The sequence below is a fragment of the Ornithorhynchus anatinus genome, chromosome 17 (genome assembly GCF_004115215.2).
Source record: "Ornithorhynchus anatinus isolate Pmale09 chromosome 17, mOrnAna1.pri.v4, whole genome shotgun sequence".
Classification (NCBI taxonomy): domain Eukaryota; kingdom Metazoa; phylum Chordata; class Mammalia; order Monotremata; family Ornithorhynchidae; genus Ornithorhynchus; species Ornithorhynchus anatinus.
The window spans coordinates 29,864,816-29,890,459 of record NC_041744.1 but is presented as its reverse complement, the minus strand read 5'-3'; the positions used below and the strand labels follow the sequence as shown (position 1 = coordinate 29,890,459).

General features: G+C 37.6%; 1 protein-coding gene across 2 annotated transcripts in view; it reads right to left on the bottom strand.

Moving 5' to 3' along the window:
- Nucleotides 1-25,644, bottom strand: part of EPHA3 (EPH receptor A3) — a 248,480-nt gene that overhangs the window by 176,619 nt on the left and 46,217 nt on the right. For both annotated transcript variants that reach the window (XM_007666623.3, XM_029082426.1), the window contains exon 3: nt 5,154-5,814. In XM_007666623.3, coding sequence (XP_007664813.1) covers nt 5,154-5,814 — 661 coding nt within the window. The remainder of the gene's footprint in view (nt 1-5,153; nt 5,815-25,644) is intronic.

Genomic DNA, 25,644 nt, shown 5'->3' with positions numbered 1-25,644 from the left:
AAATATTAATCCTGTATTGAGAGAGTAGATTACTCACTGAGATGTGTCATTCACCTAGATATATAGTGAATGATATATATCCTCTCCTTGCCTGTTGCTGAAGTCTGAACCTAGGGATGGATGAGGATACATGTTTTCTCCACTCAAGGAGCTTACTACATAGTGAGGTGATGGACATCAAATAAATTATAGATAAGGGGAGAAGGTACTAAAATACATGTGTAAGTGCAACGTCAGCATTGTTAGTATTTTAGCCCTTAAGGTGGCACAGAAGTGTGGAAATCATTTGGAGTTTAAAATTAGTCAGGGAAGGCCTCCTGAAGGGCATGTGATTTCAGAAGGATTTTGAAGAAGGCGAACAGTGGATGTAAAGGAATGGGGAGCACTGGTTAGGAGGGAGGTTGAAAGCAAGAATTTGGTGGTTGGAACGAGAGAAACAAAAGTGAGAGCTGGGGTTTAGTGGGAAAAGAGAATGGACAAGTAAGAAGAAGAGAGCTAATTGAATACCTGAAAGCTGAAGTTTCAGAAGTGTCCAATGGATGCAGGGAAGACATCATCCAAACTTTTTTGGTATAATTGTTTGGTGTAATTAGGAGAGCTATTCCAAATGTTCGGCAACTATTACTCCTCAACCTCATGCCTCTGAAATAATGTTCCTATTCTTTAGGGAACTGCTAGGGGATTACCTGTCTTTTCAGTACTTCATTGTTGATCACTTAACTTGTTCTTATTCTGTTTGAGGTATTTTGTCATGGTTAGTCATGGGTCCAACCCCTTTTAAATTCAACCGCAGTCATATCTCTTCTAAACATGTTTGCATTTAAAGTTGTTCTGCATGCCCTAAATAATCTGATTTGTAGAGCAAAGAACAAAGAATTCAACATTTTCCTTAATACCTAAAGCATGGAAATTTATGGATTAAATTTAGGAATTGCCATTTGTTCTATCACAGACTCACAAATGAATGAAATTCATAGCTACACCCTATTATCTGCTTACTGATGTTTCGTTCTTGCTCGGGTTTAAAAAATATTTTGACTTTAATCAATGTTTTTAAAAGATTATTAGATAGAGGCTCTCAAATGTTAAATTACATCTCATTATATGTCACCTTTTTAGAACTTTACACTTCTATAATTTGTTTGTTCTATAATAGAAATCAACAGAGAACTTGTATCCTACAATAGGCAAGGTTTTTCAAAGAGATTTCTGTAGTGTAGCTAAATTTACAATTAATAAAATTTTGATTGATCTACTTGAAAATAAATCCTCATTTATATTGATTGAGTCCTTTGATAGAGTAGTGAGAATGAATGAATCAATAGTATTACCAGAGTTTCTACTCTATAAGCACTGTACTATGCATTTGGGGAAGTACAGTAAAACAAATAGACTTTCATTCATTCATTCACTGGTATTTATTAAGTGCTTAATGTGTCCAGAGCACTGTACTAAGTGCTTGAGAGAGTGCAATACAAATAAAATAATGATATTTTAAATGTCAACCTTAGATTTATCTAATTTGGTCTACCAAACCTATTGCTCAGGCTACCAGGTTGTCAGAATGATGGAGGTTTCAGGACATATTTAAAAATTACAATTAGGATTATATTATTTTACTGTTTTTATTGAGTCAGGTGGTTCATGGGATTTTATTTGCTAATGTTTCCAAATTTGGAAAATAAGCAATGATCCTGATTTCATGTAATTTATATCTTTTTTTAAGAACTGGCTTGTACGTCACAAACTGAAGTGTTCTTAATAATTACGAACAGCACAATGGACTTAAATTATGTTCATAAGTGAGTTAAATACATGAGCATTGAAAATTAGGTGCATATGCATACTGGTTTGAGGTAAATTCTTTTTGAGTTTGGCTTTTGGAGATCTATGCTAATAATTCTTCTGATTTGGATTTGGAGGACAACATATACCATGTCAAAAAGGCCCTGCAACCCTTTGGCTATAAAGCATTCAATCAACTTCATCTTTCCTCTCCATTTCTCCCAATATAACCCCGCTCATACTCTTAATTCCTGTCAAGCTAACCTTCTCACTGCACCTGCTTCTCATCTTCCCTGCTGCTGGACTCATACTCATGCCTTTCCCCCTGCTGGGAATTCCTCCTCCAACATAAACTCTGACAGACCACAGCTCTTCCCATAGTCTAATAATAATGATAGTTATGGTATTTGTCAAGCACTTACTATGTACAGTACAATCAAATCAGATGGGCTGGGAGGCAGAACAGGTATTGAATCCCCATATTACAGATGAGGATACTGAGGCACAGAGAAGTGCACCCAGCAGGCAAGTGGCAGAACTGGCTATAGAATCCACATCTCCTGGCTTCCAGTCCTGTGCTTTTTCTAGTGGAAAAATGTGATACTGCTCATTTCTCCTCTAAGAAATACATAGAAACAGCCTAGTATTATAGAGTATTATAGAGCTCCATACTTGGGTTTAAGAAAGTCTTCTATCCCTACTTCTGCCTTTATTGTGTGGATCCCACAAAGTACTTTACCTGTGTTTTCTTCTATAAAAGACAGCTTACTCATTCATTCAATTGTATTTATTGAGTGTTTACTATGTGCAGAGCACTGTACTAAACACTTGGAATGTCCAATTCAGCAACAGATAGTGCCAATCCCTGCCCAACAACGGGCTCACAGTCTAAAACAACAACAAAACAAAACAAGTTGTCAGGCGACAAAACAAGTATTCAGTTTATACTGTAGAGGTTGAGTTCTTTGTGTCCCCTGTGAAAGTACAAAACAATATCATTTTGGAGCAAATGGATAGACTCTCCCAAATAGACTCTCCAGCACAAACATGAATTCCTAGTGAATTCCTAGTCACTTTGCTTTATAATCTCAACTATATGAATGGGAAACTTTTTGTGTGGAGCTCAAGTCAAAACTCAAAAGGCAGCTCAACTGGAGAGCAAGATATGGTGCTATTATCATTGTCAACTTTTCAATTATACCCTTAGGAAAGAATTTCCCTTCGTGTACCCCCTGCTTTTTTTCTGCTGCTGTTAAGATTTGTTTTGGGTAGATTATAGCGGTCCTTTTATTGGAAAAACTTACTATTCTGCCTATGTATATCTACCTCTAAACTCAGACCTTTCAAATACTTGGGAGGTCATGGGTTGGAATCAGGGTGGAATATAGCCTGTATATTAGACCAGCAGCACCACATGACTGAGGTAGTGTTAATGTCTAATTCCATTAAAACTACAATTTTCCAGGATTTTAAAACTTGGTCAAAAAAGTTGGAGCTGTGTTGAAATTTTCCAAAGAGTAAAATAACAATCTCAGGCTTTACTCTTTTAAGGTATATGTATGCGTATTATATATATAATCAAGTAATAAAGCAGCATGGTGTAGTGGATAGAGCACAGGTTTGGGATTCAGAAGGTAATGAATTCTAATCACGTATCTCTGCCACTTGTCTACTGTGTGACTTTGGGCCTCAGTTACCTCATCTGTAAAATCAAGATTGAGACTGTGAGCTTCACATGCGACAGGGATTATGTCCAACCCGATTTACCTATATAATGTTGGTATTTGTTTGGTATTTGTTAAGCGCTTACTATGTGCCGAGAACTGTTCTAAGCGCTGGGGTAGACACAGGGGAATCAGGTTGTCCCACGTGGGGCTCACAGTCTTAATCCCCATTTTACAGATGAGAGAACTGAGGCACAGAGAAGTTAAGTGACTTGCCCACAGTCACACAGCTGACAAGTGGCAGAGCTGGGATTCGAACTTATGAGCCCTGACTCCAAAGCCTGTGCTCTTTCCACTGAGCCATGCCATCTCAGCGCTTAGTACAGTGCCTGGTACATAGTAAGTACATTACAAATACCACACATCATTATTATAACTATATTGTAGGAAATTTTCAATTACAAAACAAAATATAATCCTTATTATACAATATTGGAAAATGCTGGTTAAATCTACCATCTTGCGTCATATCTTTAGAAGTGACTCAGCAGAGATGAATAACCACAAGTGGAAATTTGAGTCAAACATTCACTTTATAATCTAATAGTATTTTTCTCACTAGTAGCACTATGAAGAACTGTAGTGTGATTATTTAACAATGTCATCTGGAGGGACTTGCCAAAGATTCAGATAATGTGAAAGAATCTGTTAGACATGTACACATCATTTAGCAATTCAGGATTTCTTCATTTCTCCCCACCAGTGATAATATGCATAAAGTAAAATGTCAACACAATCTACTTAAAGGAAGTGTAATCGAATAATAAAGTAAATTCATTGTATCCGCATCTCTTTTGAGCACATAAATCATAACCAAGGCTGCTGAAGAGAAATCATAGTTCACTTTACTGAGATAATTACAATCCATAAGTAATTGTTTGGGGAATGTATTACATTTTATTGGTTCACATTTCTTGGCTGCAAAAATAGGTCTCTAATTCATGTTTCTCATTTATCCATCTAGTTCTACATAAGAACTGGAGTTAATATGTCTCACCTTAGTTAAACTATTGTTCAATGTTCATTATAAAGTATCTAAATGGGTCACAAAGAAGTGGTCTTGGGGAATAAAAAAGACAACAAGAGAAAGTTTTGAAACCATAAAATTACTCCTTTAGCTGGAGTGCAGACCTGGTTTTGTATATGAAGAGTGGTGATGCCTAAATTGTGGTGATTTTAATGTACAAAGTCCAATCTGATACCAAGGTCCCACTGAAAGAAATATCATTACTTAGAACAGTAAGGTAAATATTACCATGAGATACCTAAATACTAACCTAATGGTCACTACCGCCTGTCAAGTCTGTTATAATAACACTCACTGTGCTGACAGTGTATTCACTGAAGTACAGAACAGAGGAAGAGAGTGCCGTTGCTCAGGCTTCCCAGTTAGTTGATTACTGAAATGGTTAGAAAGAAAAGCAGATTTGAAAGAAGAGAGAGTGTCTGTATTTTCAGGAAATATGTAACATATGTAATTTGGAGTTAACGTAGTTTTCTTGAAACATTTTCCTTTGCCATTTTGTAATCCAGTTGATTCAAGTCAGAAGGGTAGGAAAACAACGATTACAAACACGGACAGCACTTCTGCCGGGTACCATCCCAGCCGAGAAACAGAACTGTAAGCATAGAGCACACTGTTACCTTGGCACGCAGAACCTCTCTCTTCATAGCCAGCATCACATAAACACCTGCCAATGGGCACCAGCCACTCGCCCTCTGTGCTGCAGTACATCCTGGGTGGGTCCTCTTCCTTGGAATGATTAACACAAGATCCCCGCACTTCCACAAGGGACTGAGAGTCCATGGGAACTGTGTCTGGAAACATAGCCAAGTTTTTTACTGTGAAAGGACACTTTTTGAAGTATACTCTCACTGACACCAAGGCCACACAGGCGCCAACGTCTTGAAAAGCCAGATAAAAGCCTTTCCTACTGACAGGTCCTACCTCTCGAACCTCCGTGTTGAGTTTGAGAATTCGATCCCCGAGATCCATTTGGGTGAAACTCTCATCAGCTGCAATAGTGTCAATCTTTGTAAATTGATGCTCCCGGAATTTGACCCCATGATCGTCATCGGACTCCATGTAGTACAGGTTGAAAGTCTCCTTGCAGGTACCCAGTACTAAGGGAATGCTATTACAGTCTCGCAGGGTAAACTTGAGTTCCACATAAATCTTCTGAGCTGAGTTGCGCGGGACCCAGTTGGTTCTCAACCAATTATTCTGACTGTGATCCATGACATTGCACACCTGGTAGGTCCTGATAGGAGTATAGTGTTCATCAACACCACTGATTTCTTCCCACTAGAGGTTAAAATATACAAAAAAAATGCCATAAATTGTAATATCAAGAGAAACTATTAGACTTCATGTTCAGAAAATAAAAAAGCAAAAACAAAATAAAGCATTCCTCCGTGTTTTTAACTCGACCATTCTACAACATCTTTTTTTAAACTAGATGCTAGAAATTACAAAAAGTTCAACAATCCAGAAGTTCCTTCTGTCCAGAAGGGAATTCCAAAAGTTGAGATCCTGCTCAAGGAAATGCAGTCTTTAAGGTTACACCCACAAATAAAACCTAGATCTCTCACCAGGACTCAAAAAGACTCCACAGTCAGGAGTTAAAAGATTACAATAAACCTAGCAATAAGTTTAAAGCACTTCCAACACACCTAACACTCTCTGGACCTGGAAGCAAAAGGAAATATATTTCATGGGAATATTGCTCAGAAACTTGAATACCATCATCATGATGAAAGCAATGCAGCCACCTATTTCTCCATATACAGCATTATCTCTGAAAATTCTGAATGGAGGAAGGGAGTATAGTCTCTGAACTCAAGAATTTGTAGTGAAATTGGTTTTGAAGGAATTACAAATGATAGGGTGACTGCATGAATCCTCAGTGACTATGCATAGACCTTTCAATGTCCAGTCAGTGACCCATTCCTTTCCCATGATCAGTATTATTCTAGCTATAGTTGAATTACAAGGAAAATATTATCAACAACCACAAATTGCAGACTTTATTCTATAGCCAGATTTACAGCCCAATAGGAAGTTCATAAAAACTTAAATAATTTTTTGAGACATTTAAAACTTCTTATAACCTTCCATTCCCAATGCCTCTGAGAAAATTCTTTAAAATGCTTTTTGAAATGCTGCCCTGAACTGCCTTATGGTGGACTGAGGAAATTAGCTAGTTTAGGGAAATAAGGAAGTACTTTCCCCCACCCCTCACCAAATTCCTTACTGCCTTTATTCCTGCATAGATTAGTGGAGTTAACTAGCTTTTGGTACCTCAGTACTTTAACAGTATTACTCACCAATCTTGGGGATGTTTTGAATGCCACACACTTCCCTTCAGCATATAAAAAAAGATGGGCATTTTATGCTAAATATTTTCAACACTTTGAAGTAAAATATTATTTTAATTATGGTAGTCATTGCAGTTTAACATTTTCCTTCTCAATTCTAATTTGGCAAGCTAATGCAGGCACTTGAATGCATAGGTATAAATTCCATGATAATGCAAACAGCACCAGTATGCTCAACACATAAAAGGTTGCAGAGAGCAATTATCACTTCATTAATTTGTAATGAAGAGTAAATTGCCTGTAAGTGATTGCAGATTGCCATTTCAGTCCAGTTGCAAAAACACTAAATCTCCAAATCTAGCACTTAATATGGAGGCATTTAGTGAAGAATAAAGCTGGCAAGGTTAAAACCCCTAAATAATCATTTGCTGAGCAATTAGAAAAAACCACTAAGTGGTGCAGCCATTTTAATTCTTGCTTTGGAAATTCCAGTGAATGTTTGTTTGCCCCTATCTTCCTATCTAAGGAATAAATGTATCAAATACATAATTTATTAAGGCTGCTGGAGACATTGGTGCCATGGGGCTATTCCTGCCTAAGTAAGCCTGACTGAACAAGGCTGATGCACATGGTATGACACCTTCCTGGTCTCAAAGTCCAGTGAGAAAAACATCAAGCAGAACCTTCCATGGTCTATAGATGGAAATGGTGATGCACCAAGGGTTAAATCACTTACCCAAGACAGCCCAGCTTTCTTACTTCTAGTCCAGTTCTCTTAATATTTATTCATTCAATAGTATTTATTGAGCGCTTACTATGTGCAGAGCACTGTACTAAGCGTTTGGAATGTACAAATTGGCAACAGATAGAGACAGTCCCTGCCCATTGACGGGCTTACAGTCTAATCGGGGGAGACAGACAGACAAAAACAATAGCAATAAATAGAATCAAGGGGATGGACATCTCAATTAAAAAATAGCAATAAATAGAATCAAGGTGATGTACATCTCATTAACAAAATAAATAGGGTAATAAAAATATATACAAAGGAGTAGATGAGCACAGTGCTGAGGGGAGGGGAAGGGAGAGGGGCAGGAGCAGAGGGAAAAATGGGGGAAAGGGGGCTTAGCTGAGGGGTGGTGAAGGGGGGGTAGAGAGGCAGCAAAGGGAGCAGAGGGAAAAGGGGAAGCTCAGTCTGGGAAAGCCTCTCGGAGGAGGTGAGCTCTCAATAGGGCGTTGAAGAGGGGAAGAGAATTAATTTGGCGGAGGTGAGGAGGGACGGCATTCCAGGACAGCGGGAGAACATGACCCAGGGGTCGATGGCGGGATAGGTGAGAACTGGGGACAGTGAGGAGGTGGGAAGCAGAGGAACAGAGCCTATGGGGTAGGCAGTAGAAAGAGAGAAGGGAGGAGAGGTAGGAGGGGGCAAGGTGATGGAGAGCATAGGGGAAAGACCACAGGCCTGGGAGTCAGAAGGTCATGGGTTCTAATCCCAACTCCACCACTTGTCTGCTGTGTGACCTTGGGCAAGTCACTTGACTTCTCTCTGTCTCAATTACCTCATCTGTAAAATTGAGAGTTGAGATTGTGAGCCAATCTGTTTCCAACTTGATTAGCTTGTATCTACCCCAGCAATTAGAACAGTGCCCAGCACATAGTAAGCACTTAACAAATACCATTGCAAAAAATATGAAGTGAGAATAAGATGTACACAAAATTGCTAATCACTTAATCTCACATCAACAGAATGAAAGGCTGAACTTTGAAAGTAGTAAATTTTGAATACATGAACAACAGGAAACATTTCTTTGGCATCAAGTGATAAAGTTGTGCATACTAAAAGTATCAGTAAATTCAGGAAGAATATGAGTAATTTAACGGAGAGAAAGTAGGGGATATAAATGGAAAAGTTAAGGATCATAGATGGTACCTCTCTAACCACTGGAATGGTGGTAAGAATTCTATAACCATCGTTCCTCCAAGCTACCTGTTGTCACTGTTGGAATTAGAATGGTCTGGATGGATCACTGGTCTCTTTAAAAATGCCATTCTGCCACGTCTGTTGAAGCATTTTGCAAAAACGTTTTACTCATTTTTATTTCCAAGTAGGTGCTCTTAGTCAAACAATTCAATGTATTCATATTAGGTATTTGATGTTCAGTGGCCAAAAATATGAAATCACTGAACTTGTCTTCTAATTTGTTAGGAGACTTGATTAAATGAGATATTGAATATATACACATGTAGAAATTGATGTGATTGAGATGTTCATTCATTCATTCAATTGTATTTATTGAGCATTTACTGTGTGCAGAGCACTATACTAAGCGCTTGAATACAACCAAAAAAAGGACACATTCCCTGCCCACAATGAGGTTACAGTCTGTTGTTACTGACAGGTACAATGTTTACATACTATTCATAACAGAATTGAGTGACACTGTAGTTAGTCAAGCTATAAGTACATATTCTCAGTTATTTTATCACTATCATATTTTTTCCAGATAAATAACTACATAGTAGATATAGGTCATTCTGTCTATTATGGCTGCTTAGTTGTGTGTATTTGGTGGTATGTTTTCAAGCTCACACCGCTGAATAAAGCTGAAAGAAAAAAAAAGGTTTCATATCCAAAATGAAAGAAATCAATTCCTATTTAAACTTGTTCTAGAAATAAAATAATAAAAGTGCTGGGAAGTGACTCTCTGATGTTAAACTGTAGGAGTAAAGTGAACATTTGCATTCATGCCATTACAGACAGAATGTGGGGGCACTTTGAAGTAGTAAAGCAAGGCTTATATCATCATTATTGCAGACTGTTTCCTAAAACACTACATAAGAGACATACATCTGCCCACATCATCTTCTCTTGTTCCCTCCTCCACTACCTAAAGACCATTCTAATTCTGGACAACTCCCTTTGTATTCTCCTTGTGAATAGACTTGAATTGTAATCACCTCGTTCTATTTTCTATCAGCTGCCTTTCCAAATGTTTTTTTCTAACTGTGTATAAGTTCGTTGTGGGCAGGAAATGTGTCTGCTATATTGCACTCACCCAAGTGCTTAGTACAGTGGTCTGCACACAGTAACTGCTAAAAAAATACAATTGATTGATTACATAGTCCTACAAGCAGTCCATAAGGATCAGTGTTTCAAATGACTATGAATATACACAATCTGAGGCTTGCTTTTTGTCTAGCATGTTCTCTCGAGCAATTTAAATGATAATCAACAAGGGAAAATGGAAAGAGTTAAAAAACAAAAACAACAGAAAATCAACTTTAGAAAAAAGTATGTCCAAAACAAAAACCAAAAAAGTTAGGTAAAGGTGCAAGAAAACTTTGTATTTTCCATACTATTGACATTTCTTCTCAAGGTTTTTTTCCACAAAAAAAGATGCCATGAAATAAAATTTGAGTGAAAAAATGTATAAAACTTGGCATGAAATATGACAATCAAGTTATGTCCAAAAAAGAGCCTAAGTAAATTTAGAGTGATTTTCTTATTTTTCATAGGAACAATCACTGATAACCTTTGGAAAAGTCAGTTGGCAATTCATCATTTAAACAACATAATAAGAAAAAACAGGATAGAAAAGTCTGGGATTTGTTTTTTTTAAATCTAGTTGACTAAGCTCCTCGCAGATACATACTACATTCTAGTACTTACTTGAGGCTGTATTGATTTTATCATGATCAGTTAGCTTTGATAAAAGCTTTCAGGGAGATGCTATTTAACATGACTAAATTTGGGATATAGTTGAAATTTTTATATATCTGTGAATCAATAAAACTCTTATCACTGTGTCCCAATTAGGGATAAGCATGGCAAGCTGTATTTTATCATTCTACTCAGTTAGTCTCACAGTCTTGTCCTTGAGAACCAGCATGGCCTAGTGGAAAGAATGCATATTCATAGTCTAGGCCTAGGGGGTCAGAGGACCTGGGTTCTAATCCTGATTCTACTTGTCTGCTGTGTGACATTAGGCAAGTCATGTAACTTCTCTGTGTTTCAGTATCCTCATCTGTAAAATGGGAATTTAATACCTCTTCTCCTTCTCTTCTAGACAGTGAGCCCCAGGTGTGACAGGAACTGTTTCTGACCAGATCATCTTGTATCTTTCCCTGCACTTAATAAAGTGCTTGGTATATAATAAGCACTTAAATGCCACTGTCCCAAATTCCTTGGTCAAAATTTTATATGGGTGCTGAATTTTCACATGATAATACTGAAACTTTTCATCTGGGACTGACAGAGCAAGTATTTAAAATACAGAAAAATAAATGAATTTTCAAATACCCCAAACTCAAGTTTATGAATACAATAGGTGAGTTTGGCATCGGTGGTATCCTCAAAACCTAGTGTTATAGGAAGTTGTGTTTCAATGTCTGTTATCAGTTTCAAAAGGACAAATTTATATTCTTGTGCAACATGCACATACAAATTCAGAACAGAGGATATTTGTCCAAAGACAATAGGCAAAGGAAAAATTGAAAAATGCAATGCTGAGAATGGTCTCCATAATCCACACTTTGAAAAATGCAGTTATAAAAATGTAGACTCCTTGGTTAAAAAGAAAGTGAACAGATTTATAGCATTTCCTTGGTTTCACACATCTTTCAAAACCATGACTACACAATGGAATTTTCTACAGAACTCCCACTTCACTACATATTTTTCAATTGTCATTTTACACAACCTTGAGTGTTCTTTGGAATTCAGTAGTGCTGGGTTGCTTGGAATAATAAAAAACACCAGCTGGCCATGTTCAAAGTGGCACTTTTCCAGGTCTCGAATGTCTTATTTATATACAACGGAATTCCTCCAGCTGTTTAATATTTAGGGCTAATAAATATAATTGGCAGTATTATACAAGTACAACTAAAATAAATTTGTACAGAAAATACTTCTCAATGGGGTAGTTTGACACAGTCTTCTTTCACATGATTGAATTCATGACGGGAAAAATTCAATTTTTAAACTTTCCTAAGTAACCAAGATGGACAGGATTTAAAAAGAAATTAATGGGAAAATGTGAAATTTGTTGGATGCTGACTTTTTGGACCCTGCTATATGCATATTAGAGAAGCAACGTGGCTCAGTGGAAAGAGCACGGGCTTGGGAGTCAGAGGTCATGGGATCCGCCGCTTGTCAGCTGTGTGACTGTGTGCAAGTCACTTCACTTCTCTGTACCTCAGTTATCTCATCTGTAAAAAGGGGATTAAGACTGTGAGCCTCATGTGGGGCAACCTGATTACCCTGTATCTACCCCAGCGCTTAGAACAGTGCTCTACACATAGTAAGCGCTTAACAAATACCAACATTATCATTATTATTATTATATTAGAAAATTATGAATATTTGGGGCATGAATTCCATCCACAGAAAGGAGAGAAAGAAAAATCCAGGACCAGACATAAACGGGAGATAGGATTAGACAAGTCATAATATTGAGGCTGAACACCCAGACAACTTTCTTGAAATATTCACCAGTTTGTTAAATAACTGGTATGGCTGGACAGACTGAATGCAAGGGAAGATAAGAGTAGGGGCCAACCAGTACCAACTAAGAGAAGCAAGTCTCAAATTTGATGAAGTGCTGTGAACATTTTCAAAGTTCTGTTTGCTCAAACATAGTGCTATGGCAGGAGGGAAAAATCTCACAGCAACACAATGGGAGCAGGATATGTAGTAGGTGTTTCACTAAACTCAAAAATATACAGTTGTACGGTAACTTCTAAGTCCCTGGAAAGGAGAATGTTTATTGAGCCATCTATCATCTTGCTATTCCCAAGACATGTGTGGGTACACAACATGCACATATAAATAATAATAATGATGGCATTTGTTAAGCGCTTACTACATGCAAAGCACTGTTCTAAGAGCTGGGGAGAGTACAAGGTGATCAAGTTGTCCTACGTGGGGCTCAGTCTTAATCCCCATTTTACAGATGAGGTAACTGTGGCACAGAGAAGTTAAGTGACTTGCCCCAAGTCACATAGCTGACAAGCAACAGAGCCAGGATTAGAACCTATGACCTCTGACTCCCAAGCCCATGCTCTATCCACTATGCCACACCTGAAGAGATCATTTGAAAACCTAATTTTTAAAACAAACCTGGAAAAACAACCATCTGCTATCAAAGGACACAATTCTACTATTCTACTTATCTGAAAGTGGACTTACCTGACTTATGTGGAATGCTTGGGACCCAGGCATTTCTTTCTTTTATGACTTTCTAAACAATGCAGTTTAGAAAGAGAACAAAGATGGATGGAGAGGAAAGGAAGTTAGTGTCACTCTTTAGAATGGCATACGACAGAGGTAAGGACAACCAACATGAAGCAAAGGACAAATGCTGTTCTCTCTCCAACATTTCTGAGGGTAGCAACATTATTGTACCTTCTGCAGAGAGGGCAAGAAATGATTTAGGATTCCGGAGATCCAGATTTTTTGAACTCTAAATTCATGATTACTGTATATTTTTGTATAATTAGAAAAGACCTCCAATATGTTTCATCTGTAATTGTGGGCTATATTTGTGAAAGGAAAAAAGGTTTGCAGCAGAAGATATTTTTTCCCCTTTTTTTCCTCTTTGTTCACTACTATAGTCTCCAGATTCAAGAACAGCCTTGATAATTTCATGTTAACGGTTCCATTACGGGCTTTCTGAAGAAAAGTTTAGAGATGTTTTAAGATATACCATCAGAGGTTCAGAGCAGCTTCTCATGCTTTTGGGGGGTTCAAATCCATCTAATTCTGAGCAAAATTAAGTAGAAAACACCATACAGAGAGCAAGACACTGTACTGAGTGACCCATCCTGAATGACAAGGGGTCAGAAAAAGTGCACGCTAAATCTTCATGGGTATAGAATACAGGTTAGCAAGTGATTCTTTCTCAGGGAGGCTCATAAATCAAATCTCACTGTCAGCACTGTCATCTTGGACTTGAAACATAAGTCTACTCGGTGTAGAACACCAACTATGTGTGGAACGTTGTAATGAATGACTATATTCCTGTCCTGGCCCCATGACAGACAAAATTTGATTTTGCAGTTTGAGTAATAACTCTGATGGCTTCAGAGCTTGTAGATCTCTCAAGAGCTAGCTGAAGAATCATACTGGACTTGATGACCATTAGAGAAATCGGATGAAGTGACAAGGGGATTTGAAACTGATCCAGCCGAGGTGGAGGAAAATTGAGCATTGAAAATAATATCAACCAAAGGTGTCTTTGGTAATGTCTGCTCTCGGCAGGGAGCAGATAATATGAAAAACAATATGTCTGATATAAAATGGATGAATGGCCAACCCTAGAAAGAAGCAATGACCAGTAACTCTGGCCTGTTCTTTGTCAGTTCACTTCCGACAACATGCAAAATACCACTCATCTCGAGGAGCCTCACTTTGCCCAGTAACTTGAAGTCCAGCATTCTTGGAATTTACCTGCCAAATCCTAATCCTCTCCTATGAATCTACGCCTTATTCTGGCAGGAGAGATTGTATACGCTGATGAAGTTTAGAGCTGTGCTATATAGCCAAAAGGTCTAAGCTAAAGCGTCAGACAAGGTCAATTAACCTGTATTGGGCAGCAACAGCATGGAAAGCATCAAAGGTGGATGATTAAGTTGATCAAAGACAACGGCAGAGACTCAAGTTTTTACTGCATGGAACAAGGCAAAGGTAAACCACATTTAAATCTTTACCAAGAAAAACTCTAAGGATACACACACCAGAATGACTTTATGACAGAAGATGGGACAGATGGGATGGGATATGGGATATTATGGGATAGGATATGACAGAAGTTGTGAAGTTGTGAAGAGAATGTGTCCATGGAGTCACTATAGGTCAGAAAACCCATCAGCATTGAAGAATCCTGTAGTAGAAGGGCAATCTGGATATACAGATTTATTGAATTTACTTCTAACCCTATAGGAAATCTTATCTTTTAAAAAAAAGTCTGGAATTGAAGCACATCAGTGAGGAAGAAAAATGCTCTCTTTATCACCAAAAAATATATGTCAAATTTTCCACTGAACTAGGAGCAAAGAGCATAGGACTAGGGTGAAAAAAAAACAGAATAAGGGAGGATTACAAATAATTGGAAAGACATAAAGAGCAGACTCACAGATGAAAGACAGATAGAATACAGTCATGGGCTCCGACTTGAGAAAAACAATCAAGGAGAGCAGAGACAAGGGTTGTTTTAGGCTGGTCTAGTTTTTCAGCTCACCTGACCCCTCTCCAGCTCTGATATCCAACCAGGAATTTGCATGTCCAATTTTTTTTGTGTGTGTTTGTGGTAACAAGTCTCCCTTTATCACAACTCTTACAACCTAGATCTGCAACAGAAATCACACTGACCAGGAAGGAGATACAAATGTTCCAGAGCAAGTGAAGTATTCAGCAAACCCCTTAAACATTAGGATCACATGAAATTTACAAATTTTCATATAATGGCAGTTATGGCATCATCATATTATATCCTGTGCACAGAGTTGCCACTGTACCACCATACACCTCTCCTTGTTAGGTACATAAAAAGGCTATCAGTGGTCACCTTAGGAAAAGATATAGACAGAGTGGAGAGGAAGAGATCTGAGAAGGAAGCAGAGATGGTTCTGGCTTTTTCTGAGTTTGAGTGAGGTTACAGCATAAATATCAGTGACTGTGTCTATTGACTGTATTGTAATCTTCCAAGCACTTAGTACAGTGCTCTGCACACAGTGCTGAATACTGCTGATTTATTGATTGATATCAGCTATTTCAGAGAGGAGTCAGAGATCATGGGTTCTAATCCCGGCTCCGCCGCTTGCCAGCAGTGTGACTTTGGTCAAGTCACTTCTCTGTGCCTCAGTTAGCTCATCTGTAAAATGGGGATTAAAACTGTGAGCCCCACGTGGGACAACCTGATCACCTTGTATCCCCCCCCCCAGTACTTAGAACAGTGCTTTGCACATAGTAAGCACTTAACAAATACCACCATTATCATTATTATCAATGTTGCAGGTATCTCTCTCCAAAAGGGGTGGGGTGCAAATTCTTTCCTAGGAGCTACAGAGTTTGGGTTTCCCTTGGCTAGGGCAACAAGAGAGGGTGAAAATTCAGACAACAGCCACTGGAGAATGAAAGAAGAGAATGGATGGTGATCTGGGCTCTGTCACTACTGGGAGATCCTCAGCCAGAATTGTTCATGGAGATGAGTCTCAATGATTGCTCCTGTGGAGAGGTATAGGATGAGGGAGAACATTGCTGGTGGTTGGACACACAGATTCATCTTGAGCCTCCTGCTGCTACTCTTTTGATTCCCTGCTGCTCTGCTTTTGATTTCCCTCTGTTGCCCAATGTAGAAGAGGATGACCTAGCAATGGGCACATATAACAAAAACTGATACAATGACACAAGGTCGAACAAATATGGAACAGTAACAAACTACAAATGCTCTTCAGCATTTGTGGAGCCACTCAGCCAGGAAAAAGAGAGGAGAATTCTGTGATGTGACCAAAATCTTAATGATTTGAAATACTTTAAGGCCCACATTATTGTCAAAATAGACCAAATGCTTATTGAAAAAGCTCTATATAAGTGCCTGAGTTAGGTTAGAGTTATAATTTACATACTATCAATAATGTTAATATGAACTTGAAAGGCTTGCTATTTTTAAAGAGATTCAGGGTTTCTTTTTTGTAGTACTTCTTCTCCTTCACTCTCAATACACCAAACTATGAAAACAAATTTTAAATATTAAACACAGACTGAAAAAGAGGTAGGTGTACTCTTAAAAGATCAAACACTCACTATCAGCGAGAATTGCCTCTAGTTTCTTTTCTATAGCGCTATTCTCCCCCTGTTCCCATATTACCAAGTCTTAACCAATTAACCAAAGTAAAATTTTTTATAGATTTCCACAGATATTGCAATTGCAGAGAAGGTTCTACTTTAATACAAAATCCAGATCTGATATTTCACTGCTTGGCAGGGGAAAATTTTTCTTTAAAAAAAAAAAGAGTAGAGAAAAATAAATGACAAAGCTGGAGTCGAGGAATCTTGGATATACTCCAGCTGTTTTATCAGCTGCACCACAAGGCAAGCTAACCTTAACCTCTCTTGGCCTTATAATGCCACTAAACTGCTGCTTTTAATACATAACATTTTGCATCTCAGAGCAAGCCATGCTCAGTTTAATATCCTGACTTCTAAAGAATATGCATGCCACTTAACCAACACTGGAATTGAAAACTCCATAAATTCATTGCTTTCTAACCAGAGTTCCTCTCACATGCCAGTGAGTCAATATATCCACCATCCTTTCAAGGAGCTCTAGTCTCAGTTTACTGCATTGGGAATTGAATGCAAGAAAATTAGGCCAAGCATGAACTGTTTTTTGTGGTAAAGTGGAAAACGTATAGCAAAATAAAGAAAAAATCAGATTCAGCAAATGTGCAGTGGTAAAGACTAAAAAAGTCACCCAAATGAGATGCGGAAGCTTCAAACTCTCTGGAAAGATGAACAAAGGATGAAAGGAATATTGAGAGAGAGGCTAATACTTGATAATTAATTATGTCAGTTCTTTACTAGTGTATCAGACATTTAACCAAATAAAGATACCACAGTTTTTAAAAATTGAGGTTAAATTCTGAAAAAATGTCCCCTCAAAATAATCTAGAAATTGCATTAAACCTAGTTCTTTCAGTCTTTGATAACTGGATTTGATATGAATAAACTATGCTGGAGTATGCTTTCCAGATAAAGTAATTCCAAACATTTAGTCCCTAAGTCTAAGGATTAAAAAAAAGAATTTAAACTTACACAGCTCTGTGTGACACTGATTACATGCTGTGACAAGCTCAAAAATGAAAACAACTACACACATGAGAGATTTTTTACACTAAACCATGGCACTAAACAGAAATGAAATCCTGCTGGGAACATGTATCTACAAGTGTGAATATGTTTGACTTTGGATCATGTGTTTGTGACTGCATGTGTTAATAGAAAAAAATTGAGGAATCAGACAAGCGTTGCATTGTCTTGATTTTGGAGACTTTCATATTATGATGAATTGTGCTTTTTGAGAGGTTAAAAGTATTTGCAGCATTGCAACATAAAGTTTACTATGTGTCCACAGGCGGTGCTCAGGCATTGCTCACTCAAATCCATACCCTGCCCCATCAGTGACCTTTACCCATAACAGTTGAAGATAAAACACAATTCCTTACTGCAATCCCTCTGGATTACTTTGAACAAAGATTAGCAAGTGGTTCTGATAAGCATCAGATATATTTGGATACTGCACTTGGTTCTGTGACCTTTGGATATTTGATATTCATCCCACTCTCAACACCACAGCACTTATGTACCTGTCTTTAAATTATATTATTTATTGATTGATTTATATGATTGATTCATATTAATTCTGTCTCCCCTCTAGACTGTAATCTCATTGTGGGTAGGAAACGTGTTGGCCAACTCTGCTGTACTGTACTCTTCCAAGCCCTTAGTATAGTGCTCTGCACATAGTAAGTACCTAAACTCATCTTACGGTTCCTTCATTTAGGAACTTATTTTAAAGGTCTAGTTGCTTTAATTAGGGATTAATTTAAAAGAGGGAAGGGTCCCAGAAGACAGAAAGCAGCCCTAACTCTCGATAATTTTAAAAATGCATTGGCTATATAATAGATTGAAAAGCATGTGCAAAAATGGTGATCTTTTCATTTGCTTGTCTATTTCCAGTTGGTTCTTCAATACCAGAATCATTAAATAAATTGGCATGAGCAAATTTGGTATCTCAAGCATCCCAGTTAAATAGCTTGATATGAAGACCTTGAAGGGGAAAGAGTCAAGCAACAATTTTCAATCAAATATAAATCCTTTGATTAATATTTACCTGAGAGCTAGGCTGATCTAACCCTTCAAGATTAGGAAGGTGAAAATTCCCAGAATGACAGATGTCTGGGCAGAACATTTTTTTTTTAATGGTATTAGTTGAGTGCTTACTATGTGTCAAGCAATGCTCTAAGCACTGGGTTGTCCTTGCCTATCTGTTTCTTTCTCATGCCCTTTTGCATATGCTTCAGTAATTTTTAGGGAGACCCAAAGAGTTGAATAGATTCTATTGTTTAATATTATGGAATAAAATGCATGCCTTTGTGCTAACATAAATAGGATAAAGACAGATATTCCAGAATAAATAGTATTGAGTATTCATACAAAATAGCAGACAAAAAGATAATGAGAATGATGAAAAAAGAAAAAGAACAAATATAAAAGACTGTGAGGATATAGAAAAGCACGATGTCAATGGGTCACAACTTTATGCAGAGAAATGCCCCAAATGTCATATTAAAATGGAGGATCTTAAAATACGGTGGATCTTAAAATGTAATGAACAAGTTAAAAAATCTTTGTGCTCACGAAGGGCAAAATTTTTGTTTCTTCTCCAATTCTGCTTCCAGTTTGTATCAGAATGCCAATTGCTAAGTATTACAAATAATAATGCGAGCTAAAAACAAAAGGAAGAAACCTAACCAAAGAAGATGTCACTTTGCATATTATCTAGGATCTTACTGATTAGAGAGATGCAGAAGCATGAAATATTATTCTTTTAATTTTTCCCCCCAGAACATAAACAAATAATTCAAGGCATATAAAATTTACAAATGCCATCCCAGTTCCTCCAGAGAACACCCCAGAGATTCTGTCAATCAACTGTAAGGGTCCAGGACTCCAAAATGAACATGACTCTTGCATAAGGGTCTGTGGGCAAGTCACTTACCTTCTCTGTGCCTCAGTTCCCTCATCTGTAAAATGGGGATTAACTGTGAGCCTCACGTGGGACAACCTGATTACCCTGCATCTCCCCCAGCGCTTAGAACAGTGCTCGGCACATAGTAAGTGCTTTACAAATACCAACATTATTAACATTATTATTATAAGGGTCTTGTGAAGAAGTGTTATACCAAACCCTAGTCAGGTTGGTGATTTGGCATCCTGTACATACTCAGAATATTTTTAAATGTGGAATGGAAAATAAAATGGTGAATTTTCCTTATGATGGAATTCTGATACATTAAAGAAAAATATGGCCTGAGGAAAAAAAATACTAAAAGTATATGATATAGTCACTTTCACTGGCAAACATTTTGTTTTATCACTTACGTCAGACCACTGAGGAACACACTTTTTTAAAACTACTTTTTGTGGTTATCACTGCAGCAATGACATTGCATTTAGTTTCTAAGGTGAAGTACAGACAGTCTCATTTACAATTCCAGGGAATCTAAAATGAAAGCATTCAAGTCATATTTTAATATTGCACAAAATCATTTCAATTAATTCTTTTTCAGGTATTTTCAGGCAAGTAGTGTTCAAGTGGATTCATTTTCAGGTACTGCAACATGGGGCTTACAGAGACTGACATGAAAATCATTGTGGAGGAGTAACCCATAAAGCCTAGGAAGTGAAGGGGGGGAGGGGAAACTATATCTGGGTGAAAGTGAGGCACCAATCGTCTAGTTTGCTGTGTAAAAGTTGTGCCGAGGTCAAGACCTACATCAGAGAGCCCAGAAGGAATAAATCCAAAAGACATTTCAAATGAAACTTTGGTAAGAAATGTCAAAAGGATTAGGAATCAAAGTGATATTAGCTCAAGGTGTTTGGGTTCCACTTCATGAATATAGAGGTCACACTTTGACTGGGCTTCTCATTATCAATGCCTAAACAGAGAATAGGGATTTTGTATCTTGAAAATGTAGGAGGGGGGTTGGGAATTGAAATAAACTAAATAGGAATAGAGTTCAGTGGAATTCAGTCTAGAGTTTAAAATATGAAAAAAAACCCAACAAAACTGTCCAGTGACTTTGGGCTACACCTAAAACCTGAAATTTTTAATGATCTTGTCAAACCATACCTGAAAAGCACCTAGGAAACTCAGCATAGACTACTTATGATGTACATCATATTTTTAAATGCTACAGCACTTCTAGCTTGTGTTTCAAATTTCTCCAAAGCCAAGTGCCCTGCTTACACTAATCATTTTAAAAATACTCAAAGCTACCACAAGCTTAGAGCTTGTAATTCAATTCTTTAAAATTCCATTTTGAATCATTTCAAATGATAAAAATCATATTTTTTCAAGTCGCTCAACTACACTCTGGATTCATCCAGGCAAAGGTCATTTTTTAATCTTCCCAGCCCAGAGATTCTATCAGGAGTGAACAAAGGAAAATGCAATCATTTCTTTCATTCAAGAGCTACCATTCCACAAAATTACAAAACTTTGCATGTGATAAAGGTTCAGAAATTCAGAATGACTCTCTTACCTATTAGTAGTTTCCTTTCTAGTTAAAGTGGCAGAAAAAAGCAAATATGTATCCAACTTCATTTGTACTCATATTTGTATTTGTACCCTGTCCTCACCTGCATCCTCGGTCCCACAGCATTTATGTCTCCCCTCCATACTGTAAGCTCCTTGTAGGGAGGGAACGTATCTAATAACTGTTATATTGGTATGTATTAAGCACTCTCCTAAGTGCTTAATATCATGCTCTGCACATGGTAAGCACTCGATAAATACAACTGATTGATTGATTTGACTAAGAAAAAGTATTTCCCTTCCCAACAGTGGCATTCTTCTTTTTTTTCCTTCTTCCTACCACAGTAGTTTTAAAAGTATGTCAGAGTGGTATGTTCCAATAGTATTCTGTGGGAACAAGTCCAAAAGATTGGAAAGAGAGTCCAAAAAGAGACTCTGCCTCACAAAAAAATTCACTTTTAATACTACTCATGAAAAAAGGACTAATTTAATCCAGATAGTCCACATTTTACTACCAAAAGTGATATACAAAATATGCACTTTTACATGCTGTTCAACGGTAATATGAAAAGACATTCTTTCTACCTACTAGCAGTATGCTGACTAGCTTATTTTCAGAGCTACTACCCACAACTTATTTTATGTATTGTATCATATATTATTGCATTATTGTTAGCATCAGTAATGATAATAATAATGATGGCATTTGTTAAGCGCTTACTATGTGCAAAGCACTGTTCTAAGCATTGGGGGGATACAAGGTGATCATGTTGTCCCAAGTGGGGCTCACATTCTTAATCCCCATCCTCTATGGATGAGGTAAGTGAGATACAGAGAAGTTACATGACTTGCCCAAAGTCACACAGCTGACAAGCGTGAGAGCTGGGATTAGAATCCATGACCTCTGACTCCCAAGCTTGTGCTCTTTCCACTGAGCCACGCTGCTCCCCTTAATATCAGTACTAAAATTAATACTTGAAACTCCTGATTTCTTAGCTCAGCTGAGATTCCACAACCTTTTTCCAGCCTTAAAAAACTTAATAATTACTGTATAATTTATTTCTTTCTTCTATGTCAAATCTGCATAGATTAAAAAACAATATCCAGAGCCACAGAAAATGAGCATTGGAGTCTATGAAAGGAAACTCTATGATATTGAAGGCACTACAAACTTTAGATTGAAAGCGGGGGAAAGGAACCTATCTACTATTGCATTGTACTCTCCCAAGCACTAGCGCAGTGCTCTGCACACAGTAAATGCTCACTAAATTGCACTGAGTGACATATATAAAGAACCTTCTGTACTTTTAAATGATCTTAATAACTTAATAAACTTAACATTGTTGTCTTTGTGAATTTGTTCATGTCAACTATCAGCTCGTGGTGGATAGTTAACATGTCTACCATCTCTGTTATATTCCCCTAAGCACTTAATACAGTGTTCTGCACATAGTAAGTGCTATTAGATAGTAGATGCTTTCCCTTTCCAGTTCCAATGCCTCCTCCTGAAAATAAACAAACACTTGTATACAGTTCTAACACTACCCAGTTACCAAGACTTTGAAACTCTTGCAGTGAAACAGCCTGAATCCTTGCTGATATTTCTACTCTAAACAAGGATCTGTCTTTCAATTCTCTTCAAAAACACTGAGGTAACTTTTTTATTGTATATCTTCCAGGAGCCAATGACTGAAATTTGAAAGTAACAATTTTTTCCTAGCAGGTGGTAGCATATTATTTTTATACAGTTTAAGTAAAACTGTGTTTTTAGGCCTCGATGAATTGCTACTGTGTTTTGCTTATTTTAGAAAGAGTCTGAATAGGAATCAGACTAAGGAATCTCCTGCTGGAAACAATGTAATTACACTGACATGAAGGCATATGCAGGAGCACTGTTCATTTCTTATTTTTCGAAACAAACTCAGTCTTTACTCATGTATTTAAATAGGTAGCACAACTTGTTTTAAATATATCTGCCTTACACAACTTAGAAAGAACCCAGAATTTTAAACATACACAAGGCTACCCTGGTTATTACATGTGTTTTTCTCATAAAAGTAGAGGCTGAAAGACTGATCTAAAATTAGAAAAATTACAATATACTACGCCATGACAAACATAAGTCTGCATTATTCTGTCAACAGAGCTGACAGACAGCAAATCTGTTGTCTGATGTTAAAGGGAGAATCGTATGAACCAATATTTATTACTGTACAGAATAACCACATTGAGTATTTATTGATAAAGGATATTGTTTCTGCTTTTCAAATTCATTTATATCTAGACAACATATTCTTCAGCTCACTCCTTATCACCCCTGCCTCCCTCTTTTCAAATGAAGGAAAATAAGTCATTTGCTGATTAGCTAACTATTGCAACTGATCCATAGGGTACTCATTTTCTACATAAAATAGATGTCACACTATGTAGAATTTGAATATTTAATATATTGAGAAGTTATGTTTGTGATCATAGTTTAAAGAACTGTTACCTTTAGCTTCTGAAGTCTTCATCTTTAACTCAAATATCCCTATCCAGAAACTACTGAACACAAATATTAAACACCTTGTACCTGTGTGATACATATATTTTAATTAATTTTATTTCAATGATGTACAAAATAAAGAAGGAAAAATGTATTTCTATATTTTCTTAAATCCAGATCATTCCTATTTTATATAAACAGGACTCCCATACCAATGTTTTTAAATATTTTTTTTCCCATTAGGAAGATACAGGAAGAAGAAAACCTTTCAAATCAAACACATTCCCACATTAACAGAGTTTAAAGTTTTAAGTTTCTCTCAGACAACAATATATCATTTTCTGAGATAATCTTTTCTCTTTCAGCAGTTTTTCTAGCTGCTATCCAATGATATGAAGCATTCACCTCTATCAGCTAAGCAAGCTTGTCAGTTACTCTGCATAAATATTGGTCGAGCAGCCACACAATTATCTGTAATCTGAATTGAGTGACCAATGCAGGGGTTAACTTGGTGTAAGAGAAAATATGGAAACTAATTAATATGTCAGAGAAGTACACCCTCATCCAAAAGAATTAATGAAGCTTGCTGAAGACACATGTGGGCCCCTTTGTAGTACTGGCTTGACTGTACAGCTTGGTGCAGCTGATTTAGGTTAAATTGTGTGTTACTGGCCAGTTGGCCACCACCTGGCCCCCTGGGCCAGTGTCTTCCCACCCCCAACAATCTTCTTCCCAGCCCTCAGTGGCAAGCTGTTATCACTAAACAGCTAGTAATGTCTGACAAGGTTTGGTTGCACAAAGGGCTCTTGACAAGTGAATGAAGGGCGAGGGCTACAATATGAATAGGGAAGATTTTCCCCATTTAGAACTATAATGTTCACAACAACAACCTCCATAAAAGAAAAACCCATCCTTGGTGTCAGCTAAGCTATTAGCATTTATAACCATATGCTAATAACCTTCCAGATCACTCTTACTTTCCACAGCCCTTTAGCCAAATGGATTGATGGCTGCAGGGGTGGCGATTGGGTGGGGGTGCGGGAGGGCTTCTAGCTATCTCACAGAAATCTGTTTTAAACTGTCTCTCTCCCTAACAGTAGGCTTCTGTCTGGGAAGGGATTGCTTACACAATGCCCTTAGAGAAACGTTACTGATGACATGTAAGTCCCTAATAAGACTCTTATAGTTAAACATGGTCCTATTGAGATTAGAGGGGTGGTCCTTGCTCTGAGCCCAGTTTTTAAAAGGCCTGAGTCAAAAATCTAGTGCTTTTAGAAGGCTGTTTTTTGGTTGAACTGCCTCCTTCTGGAGGCTTTCCAAAGTACCTCAGTTACAGCTTTAAGTTTTACAGTACCCTGAAAGAATTCTTCTTCGGACCTGCTGGACACTTTTTTGAAAGCATGGTATCCTGGGAAATATCCAGCTCAGAAAAAGTCATGAAGTTGTAGCCTGACTCCTACTGCATCACTCATTTAAACTAAGGCCAGTGTCATTAAAAAGCAACATCTCTAAAAAGCCCATTGAGATAGCACATCGACAATCCTCAAGTATTTTTGAACGTTACTGAATAACAGTACTGAGTTCCAGCACATAGGAATAGTAAACAAACATCAGCTCTTCTCTTAATAACTTACAGCCGAAAAGGTTGGGTGGGAGTGGTTTGTGTGTGTGAGTACCCAAATACAGAAGATCCTTTAACTTTTCAAGTACAGAAACGCTTCCAACTTCCAAAAACATTCCCAGTACTTAAAAGATAAGAACATCCTTCCTGGGCAAATACTTCTTATTAGGACAGAATTTCAAACATATCATAACATTCTGAAGGTGAAGGGAGACTTTAGCCTACACTCCACTCTGGGAGGGTATGGGGCTGATGTTTTAGCTGGGTGGTTGATAGATGGAAGGGAAAAGGGATCTCTGGTTCACAAACCCCTCATTGCTCCTCCCAGTGCTAAGAGACCTGATGGAGGAGGGGGAAAGATTGCTTGGACAGTCTCACGGGTTCAGCAGCTAA